The 9937-nt window shown below is 44.5% G+C and overlaps 1 protein-coding gene across 1 annotated transcript; it reads right to left on the reverse strand.

Moving 5' to 3' along the window:
• Positions 1-326: 326 nt before the first annotated feature.
• LOC108135251 (protein teashirt) lies at positions 327-8748 on the reverse strand. Its single transcript, XM_017255917.2, has 2 exons — positions 7254-8748; positions 327-3117 (listed from the first exon to the last, which is right to left on the reverse strand). Exons 1-2 carry the CDS (start codon positions 7304-7306, stop codon positions 327-329), a joined length of 2844 nt encoding a protein of 947 aa, XP_017111406.2. The 5' UTR covers positions 7307-8748.
• Positions 8749-9937: the final 1189 nt, after the last annotated feature.

The following is a 9937-nucleotide window of genomic DNA, read 5'->3' on the forward strand; positions in this document are numbered from 1 at the left end:
CCAGGTTTCTCAGCCAAGGAGTTTCCCGCCAAGGAGTTATGGCCTTATGGCCAGGCCGAAATTCCACACAAACTCTCCGCACATTCGGCAGCTGATGGGTGAACAAAAGTCGCTTGGGTCACGACTTTGCTGGGCAGTCCAGGGGGAGTTAAATGTTTTCGATTAGAAACAAAACAAAATAAACCTAAAATAAATAAAATTAAAGGTAAACTTCAATACAAAATTATAATCATTAGTTTTAATAGTTTAATAAAAACATTGGTCTTGTAAATCAAAAATAAGATTATTTCTTTTAAAACTTCAAGAGAAAAGAAATTTCTTTTTCATTAATCCCCAAAACCACCGGCGGCAGCTGCAGCGGCGAGTTTAGCCCTGGTATTGGCCGCCCCTGCTCCCGAGCTGCCCAAGGAATCGAACATGGAGGACAGGGCATTCAGCGAATCACTGGGGTACTTCTTGTTGACCTCCGAACTGCCGTCGAAGGATTTGTGACTGGAGGCGGGTGACTTTGGTGTAGCTGATCTCTGACTCTCCGCTGGACTTCGTGGTGGGAGTAGTCTTGTCTGCGGACTGGCTGCGGATGACGGTGTCTTCGGAGAGCTCCTCTCCACGTTGTTGTTATTGTTGTTGTTGTTATTAATAGCAGTTCCATTAACCAAAGCCGCCTCCATTTTGGAGGATTCCTCGATTTCGTTTTGCTCATCCGCAAGCTCAGACTTGATCTCCATTTTAATGGTCTCCGACTCGGACTCCAGTTCTCTTTCCTGCTTTATTGCCGGCTTGGAGGACTCCTCCTCGTGCCCTCCGCCAGTTTGCAGTTGCTTCTCGGGAGTCGGGGCATCCAGTCTCGGCCTGGCTTCTGCACTGCACTCACTGCCACTCCTCTCGCTGCTGGTGTACCTGTAGTGCTGATAGTAGGGATCGCTGGTGTCGATCAGCGGCTTGTTGTAGTCCACGGTCTCGTCGATTCCCAAACGTTTCAGTATGCTGGAGGCCACTGGCGAGGTGTTTTTGGTTGACGAGTTGGAGGGACTACTGGCCGGCAGGCTGGCGTGTCGCGGTGGCGTATCGAAGCTCGTGGTGAACATCTGCTCAATGGCGCTCAGCACAGAGGAGGATCCCGGCGCCTTGCCACCATTGCCATTCTTCTGCTCCACCAGCTCGGGCGATTTGTTCTTGGCCAAGAGTTGGGCTGCGGCCACTTTGGCCATTTCTTCGGGCGACTTCACGCCCGTAATATACTGCCGCATTCGTTCGGCAAAGAGAGCGGCGTCGTTTTTGTCGCCTGCTCCGGGACCCAAGCCAGGTTTGCCTTGCACAGCGGACTTCTCGTTCAGCAGATCGTCCTGATTTCCCGCTCCACCCTTCATCTCCAGCAGTTTCCGCACAGGCAGTGACTTCTCGCGTTTCTTGGGAGCCGGTCGCTTGCGAGCGCCCGCGGATTGCAGAAGCGGTTCGGCATAGTGGTTGTTCTTGGCCATGTGATTGCTTAGATCGCCCAAAGAGCTGAAGGCCTTGTCGCACACCTTGCAGGTGAGCACAGCGCTGAGGGTGCGACTCTCCTCGGAACTCAGACTGTTATGACTCTCCTTGGCATCCGAGTTGGCATTGGCGTTGGCCGATTTGATGGAGATACTCTGCTCCTGGGACAGGATGTTTGTGTAGTGCTGGGTCTCCTGCATGTGCTTGGTCATTTCGCCCAGCGATCGGAAACTCTCGCCGCAGCGCATGCACTTGAGGATCTGCATGGCCTGCTCCACACCCTTGCCCAGCCAAACATTCTGGCCCCTGACCAACTTTCTGGGCAGCGGCGTGGGCGGATCTCCTCGGTATTGGAAGGCATTCTTCACATTCGCCGAAGGTGAGTGATTGGAGCCACTTCCCGAGCCGTGTTTCCGGAGGTTGTGGTTCTGCGGTGGTGGCGGCGGAGCTGGATGGTGGTGCTGCGGCTGAGGATTGTTGCTGGGCAGATTGCCGAAGGGCGGCACATTTACGCCGCAATGCTTGCTGTCCTTCATGTGGGTGGTGAGGGCCTCCAGGGTGGGGAAACTCTGCTTGCACCACACACACCGGAACACCGAGCTGGCCACCCCCTTGTTCTGCCAGTGCGACTGCCAGATGTTGTGCCTGGCTTTGGTCACTCCTCCACCGCCAGCGCCACCGCCACCGCCGCCGCCACCAGCAGCACCACCGCCTGCCGATCCTCCGCCGGACTCGGAATTCTGGTGGGGAGGCGGTTGAACGGGACTCTTTGGTGGTTGTGCAGCTGCCTGCGGTGGTGTGGCCTTGGAGGAATGCATCTTTTCCTTGCCCATACCACTCCCACCGCCCTTCACAATGTCGGACATCTTTTCGAGGGGATCCACCACCAAATCGCTCTTCCCATTCCAGTCGGGAAATTGGCCCGCCCGGAAAATGTTGGCAGCCGCCACGGCCGCAAGATACGGATTAACGCCGGGCATGAGTTGACTGGCCGAGGGCGAGGCCACGGGATTCGCGGGTGGGCTGTCCGACTTGAACATCTTCTTGACCTGGATGTGACCCAGTTGTGGCTCCGATTCGTGGCCCCGTTTCCGTGTGCCCACGGAGAGATCGAGGGGATTGTTGGCGCCATCGTCGAAGTCCTCCTCCTCGCCCTCCGAGGCAGGTGGCTCAGCCGATTCCGCCCGACCATACAGATTGGTGCGAAAGTCCAGAGCCTCCGAGTTGTTACTCGATGCCGTGGGCGATGCTTGCGGGGGAAGTTTGAACGGGGCCGCCGCCTCGTTTGCCAGTGGGAGCGGTAGGCGTGGCCCCGCCCCCGCCGCTGCTGCTGCCGCCAAGGGGAAGCCATACTGCTGGGCGGCAGCCGCCACCATGTGCAGGTACGCCTCCATCGAGGGCGGCTGAGCGGGCAGAGACTGCGGCACCGCCGGGAATGTCGAGTGCATGGTGGAGGGCACCACTCCGCCGGGCATCACTCCGGCGGACAGGGCAGCGGCGGCGTCCATCCGGTGCCCCACTCCGCCGCTGCCGGCTCCACCGCCACCGTTGTCCGAGGAGTTGGAGTCGTGCGACGGACAGCGCTCGCTGGAATTCGCCGACTCCGTGGAACGCGGACGAGCTGTGGGCAGGGCTCTGCAAATACAAACGAGATGAAGAAATGCATTATTACGTATTCCATTTTAACTCATTACTTAACTTAAAATATGACAATCTATTTAATAGTTGGACCCCTATGCATATATTTTTGTTTAAATGTTCGTTTATATAAGTTATCTCGTTTGATAGTTGATGTTAGAATATTGAGAACGTAAAAGATATTATAATTATTAAAAGATAACTAATCTTACGGTTACTTAGGAAAAAGAAATTATTAATTAACACAATTATGTTGGACTATTTAAAAATGTAGCACCTATCGGAAAAATCGAAAATAAAAATAAAAATGAAATGTTGTAGAGCTATGTATATAAGTAGGTATTTAACATTAATTTTTAGGTAGGTTTTTCTACATCGAATACTAATTATTGAAACTAAACTATTGTTACATAAATTTCTCAACCAAATGAGTATTCAATTAATACCACGAAAGTATAGAAATAAAACATATGTAGTTTGAAAAAAGGGCTCAGACTACAGTTTTAGACTCTTCTTCAGACTACAGTATAGACCCCATACTTTATTATTAATACTGTCTGTAGTTTATTTTCAAGACCCACTTATTAAAACTATACTTCCATTTCTTTTTTTTTGGGTGCAGGTTGTTGGTATTTGCTATCCAATATCTTCATTTCGCATTCTCAAACAAAGTCAATCAATAAAAGTGGTCATTAAGACCTAATCAGCAATCTATCAATCCTCAATAGCTTAATAATGAAACGATCCACCAGATATAGCTTTCTCTGCTTTACTTTCACGGGTCCAACTTTTCTCCTCTCGAGCGAACCGGTAGATAAGCAATCAAGAGCATTGGAAATCTTTATAGCTCGGTTTATACCTCGTTTCGGTGTGTGTGCTTAATCATTCGCTGGCGAGGGGAACCAACAATGCCAACAATGGCAAACATATGTCAACATTTCGATTTGTTATTCAAATCTCAGAGCGCCACAAAGCAAAAGCGAAATACAAAAATGAAACACTGTCGCAGCCAGCTGTGTTTTAGACTGTTCCCCATCCCTCGAGGGTCGTAAAAATCTATATGGAACAATGGCGTTTAATTCGAGACTTTAGGCGTGAGTTATGAGCAAAGCCGATCATAATCAGCATCTGAGCATCTTAGATGCGATCCGAATATTTGACAAACTCGGCGGCAATTATCATTTGGTTGGGCAGCCACAAATTCCACATAGTTTGCATAAATTAATTGGCTCGCTCATAAATGTGCATAAAAAGAAATAAATAAAACAAATTTTATTGCCACTCATAGCAGCGAAAACCACGAAAAAAAAATAATAAGGAAAATGATTTGCCAACGAAAAAAAAAAACCGAAAAACCGAATCACTAAACTTTATTTCCTTGATTTGTTCAAGTGTGTAACACTCAAATTGAAACCATATATAATTTTTATAGCCCCGATTGTTTGCTTTGAAAATATTTCACAGTAACATAATTCTGCGGCTTTCGTTTAGCTTATTTTGAACGATTGTCTGATTGACTTTGAAATATATGCAAAATGTTATACATTTTTGATGATTAGCTCTATATAATATTTTTGTGTTTTTCTGCGTGTGGGCGTTTTGTTTGGGTTTTTTTTTTTTTTTGGCCGAATTTAACGAGTCGTGGCGGAAATAGCTGAACTTGATCAATAACACAGAGTTAATGTGGCTCGATTTTGAATGGAAATATCGTAAAATCGGTCTTGTTTGTCCAACGAGTCGCGGTTGTCAACAATTTGTCATGTGCTATTGTGCGACAAGCGATCGCTCAGCGAAAAACTAACTTCTTAACCGGCATTAAGTTGTTCGATTCGGAGGAGGCTTGTCGTCACACTGTCCCTATCACAAAGGCACTTCTTTAATTGATGGATAGTACACAACAGATCCGGCCTAACGCAATATTGATGGGACCTTAGGGAACGTCAAACTAAATCTGATTCATGTGCAGCTTTCCACAAAGCGTTCGCAACTCAGTCACCTGCCAGGTGACAGCATATCAAAGATAGTTATTACACACTCAGTGCGATCGCTCACCGCTAATTAGCTATCCAGATTGCATGGGGCGATTAAGCCCGCATACAAAGCATTTTTGTAGCGACTTGATTTCCCTCTTATATATGTAGATATTTTTTTTTTTTGTTTTGTCTAGTATGAAATACTTGGCAACGAGTTTTCCCCGCCAGCATATCATAATCTGAAATCTCGTTATTCGATTAAGCTTAAATCAAAATGATTTATATCCAGCTCCGCAAGTGCAGTTAATTACAAGTTGAAATGTCTCATTAATAATCGAGAGAGTTACAGGTTGATATGCATCTATAAAGCGCAACAGTGGGTGTTTGAAGTTAACAAAAGGAGTTCTTTCTTTAGACTTAATAAGATGCTAACACAAGCTGTTTAACAATTCGATTTGCAGTTGTTTAAGGAGAGTTTTAATTGAAGGGTACACTTACTTCCTAACTAACACTTAGTTCTAACCCTACAGATTGCAAGATCTTTTTCATGCCCTACTATAATATGGCTTTTTTATTATTCACTTTTAAGACTCAAAAATCAAGTCAATAATCTGACCTTATGTAACGCACTGTACCTGGTAAACAAAAACCAAGGCATGACTAATCCGTTAAGGTAACAGAGTAAATATTACCAAACACTCATCCATATGTACATGCAACCAGAGTCACAAACACACGCACAAATCAGCGGCAAATTGTGAACATAAATCTTCCCCGTAATAGGCTCACACACACACACACACACACACACACATAGAGAGAGAAGGAAAGAGAGAGAGAGAGGGGAGAAAGATGGCAAGCAGAGCGTAGCGCATTTTGAATTTTTCACTTTTCGCATGATTTATTTAATTCGGCTACGTCATCGCATTGGGAAAAATCTTGGAAATTCTTATGCATTTGCATGCAAAGCAATCCAAAGCGAGACAATTTGTCGCACTTTATTAGTAATACCCCTGGTCCAGATGCACCCCCAAATACCTCGCCCCCCCTCCCTCTCCCCAAGTTCATATGGCCAAACCCGTTTTCAGCCCGCCACTAATTTGCTCAGAGCGCAAAAATGTATCTCAAACTTGTTTAATCATAATTTCATAGGCACTCAGATACATTTACAGATACAGATACACAACGCTCACACAAATTAATAGCCCAAAGATAGATCATCGAATTTATGCCGATATTTGTGTTTGATTTTCGAAAACTTTTCCCCCCACCTCCCCAGATTACAAATCAAGTTTTTCGTTTGCACTTTACAACTCGATTGGGTCTTTGTTCTGTCGGGCATTCTGGTTTTTCCGATCTGCCTTACTGTAAATCAATATTTTCGGGAACTGTTGCGCCCCCCATTCACCACCGAGGGGTGGGTGGGTGTGCTGATATATGGGCCGTGCTATTGGCGTGGGGCTGAATTTATAACGACAGGTGTGCGACGACGTCGGGGACGCCAATGCCAATCATCAAATGTGAGCCTTCTCCGCTCAGCTACGAAATCATAATTTCTTGATACATTTATTTCGCTGATTTGGCCGAGAGTCTAGAGTAATATTTTAATGGGCCATTCAACGATTTCGGCTATCAGTTCGGAGTGACACAACGGAAACCGAAAGACCGAAAGAGGCGGGAATGAAGGTCTTTCGATTAAAAATCTTTCGATATGTGCTCTATTCTATTCTATTTGTGGATGATTTATAGTCCGAAGGGTGATTTAAAAATATAATTTAATGCGTCAACTAACTAATGCTGTGCTATATAGTTTTTCCTACATTTAATCGTTCTTTCATATTACTTTGGTATGAATTTAAAATTAACAAGAATAATTTTACCTTTTACCACTAAACTGATAAGTTTGGTGAGTGTTCTTTTTTTCTTGAAGTAAAACAATTTGAAATCATTTTAAATATAAATTTATAAAAACTTAAGTTTTTTTCTTGTTAAGATATCATTGTCTGCCCCAAATAAGAACTTACGTTTGAAAAAGTTTTAAAAATCTACACACTCTGAAGATAAATCTAAATTCGTTTCACCACATTAGTACAGATTCTTTCACTTTCTCCCACACTTTAATGGTTTATAGAAAACATCTTTCCCGATTTGAACACTTACCCGGCATTTAGCGCCTGTCTGTAGATCTCGAGCATCAGAGCCTCGTGCAACATGTTTAAATTTTGCTGAATTTTGACGATTTGCGGGAACTTTGTTGGTTGGTTGTTTTAGCAAACTACTTGGTTTGCTGGCGTTTCAATTGGATTTGGAACTTATATATATTTAATTTGACACAATATTCATAAAATTTGTTTATGTTGGGTTTTTATTTTTTGTTTTGCACTTGGTACGTTGTCGTATAGAATTTGTTGTTTTCGTAGCGTATAACTTTGTTTAATTTGTGTTTATTTTAAATTTATCAATTTTCATATGGCAGACAAAAATGACGTTTAAATATTTATTATGTTTATGTTTTGTTTCGAGGCGTTTTGTAATTTGTATTTTGTAATTTGTGTGTTGTGTGACTCTAAATTTAATTTAATAATTGCATTGAATCGTATACTTCGTTAGGTTTGTTGATTTAAGTAACTGGTTTACATAATGTATGTAAGTGTAATTTTGGTGAGCAAAATACCGTTTAGATGTAAATATTTGTAATAGTTTATCTTTAGGTTTAGTTAATAAATATAGATTCTTGTGGTATATTATGTTTTTGTGGTTGTTTTACGTATACTTTGTTGAACCATTTGTGGGCTTAGTTGTTTAAGTTGTTTAGTTGCTTAGTTGTTTCTCGTGTGTGTGCGTTATTCAGTCTTGATCGAGCATATTTTCGTGCGAGACTTTTCCCAGCTGGCACTGGCGCTTAGCATTTCCAACTGTGACTAGATATGGTGGCGGCCTCGGAAAGCAAAAGCAACTAACTCGTATCGCACTAGGTAATTCAGTTTCAATATTCTGCGGAACACGCGTCTCGCGATGTGCGTGCGTCTTTGTCTTTCATCCGGATTCCGTCGATTCCCGCAATGAACTTATTTGAGTGAACGTCCGCGAGCGAATGAACGTCACCGTCCAAATCGCAGTCCCAGTCCCAGTAAACGTCCAAAGCCAAGGCGAATGAATTCGGCTGGCCGGGTTCTTGCGTCGCTGCTGCTGCGCTGCCTCTGCTGCTGTCTCTGCTGCTGCGCTGCCGCTGCCGCTGCCCTGCTGTCAAACTGACAAACAACAACGACGCGCTGCTGCTCTGCCGCCGCTGATTGATACGAGTGGAAAAAGTGAAGCGAGGCGACGCGACGCGACGCGACGGACGGACGGGAAGTGCAGCGATTGGAAGCTGCGCTGCCGTTGACGAGCAGACACGAAGCCCGCGATTTGGCGACGGCAATTTCTGATTCGATTTTGCGTTCACGCGACGGCTGCGCACTTGTGCACTGGTGTGTGCTTGTGTGCCACCCACACTCGCAGGACAGCTGGCTGTCAGCGTGATTAAATGTGCTGCTATCTCGCTCGCGCGAACCGGCTGCGCTGCTCCGGCTAATTAATTACCGTACGAATTTTTCAAACGCCGCGCGCTGACTTTTCTCGCGTGATCGTGCACGTTCGCTGTAACGGTCCAATTGGGACTGGAAGTGAAGAGAAGCGCCCAGAGCAGCAGAGCCGCCAGAACAGCGCGGAGTTGAGCGAGAGCGCGCAGGGCGCGCGCGCGTTCTCTCTTTTCCCCTGCGCGCCAATTGGAATTGCTCACATGCGAACGCTTGGAACTGGAACAGGGGAAATTGCTGCGGGTCGCCTGTCTCGCTCGCACCGAAAATGTGTGAAATCTGTTTTGTCGTTTTTCGTCACCCTTCTTTTGTCCCGATTCCGATTCCATCACAATCAAGATTTATGACAGTTGAAAACAAATTCTCTGTTTCGCATGCGCCATCTCTCTTGCACACACAGGCCCATTCTTTCCCTCTCTGTTTTCCCCTTTTTTTTCGCCAAACATACGATAGTTGTTGCTTTTTGAGCATTTCGTCCTCGTCACTTTGAGTGCTCTGTCCTCTCGCTCTCTCTTCCCTTCCCCCTGCTAACAACTTTTGTTGCTTTTCTGCAGCTTCTTCGTGGATTTCGCTTCACTTGACATGTCAGTCTCTCTTTTTTTTCGTTCTTTTGTTTCGTTGCATCGGTGTGCGAGGGAGAGAGGGACAGGGAGCGACTGAGAGGGGTGCGAAAAAGCAAGAAGGGTTGGGGGTGGATTCCCGTGTGTTTTTCAGTTGGAAACAACTTTTCTCGCATTTCTTTTTGGCTGCGTAAACAATTAAACTACCGACACTTCATTTTTTGTTAACTGAAAATCAGCAGAATACTTTTTTTCCATGGGCTCGAGCTTGAGTTCAAATTTTAATTGGCCCTATTAGTAATGTTAACATTTTCTAAACGTCGTCAGTCATGCGCATATTTTATACCCTTGCAGGGGGTGTTATAATTTCAATCATAGGTTTGCAACTGGAGAATTCAGAATAACTTTTAATTCGATTGTAGTTTGCAAGGGTTTGGCTTGCCAATGTTTGCTTCCATTCTTGTTATAATTTTTCAGTTTCAGTGTCTTGGTAAATAAAGACAAATAAATAATATAAAATATATATAAAATAGAATAAATATATAAAAAATATATACATATTCATATTAAAATAAGAAATTGTATTAATATTAACACATCGTAACGATGGAGAAAAACTGTTAGTAAACATACATACATACTTGTATGTACTAGTACATAGTAAAATTTTAAGGTTTTGTTGCATCTAATCTACATATGTATTTAT

The sequence above is a fragment of the Drosophila elegans genome, unplaced genomic scaffold, assembly GCF_018152505.1.
Source record: "Drosophila elegans isolate 14027-0461.03 unplaced genomic scaffold, ASM1815250v1 contig_397, whole genome shotgun sequence".
NCBI lineage: Eukaryota > Metazoa > Arthropoda > Insecta > Diptera > Drosophilidae > Drosophila > Drosophila elegans.

Excerpts from the sequence above, each read along its gene's own strand:
- LOC108135251 (XM_017255917.2), bottom strand. The coding sequence starts at position 7,306 with ATGTTGCACGAGGCTCTGATGCTCGAGATCTACAGACAGGCGCTAAAT. Across the intron at positions 3,118-7,253 it reads AGACAGGCGCTAAATGCCGG|AGCCCTGCCCACAGCTCGTC; the intron begins GTAAGTGTTCAA and ends TTGTATTTGCAG.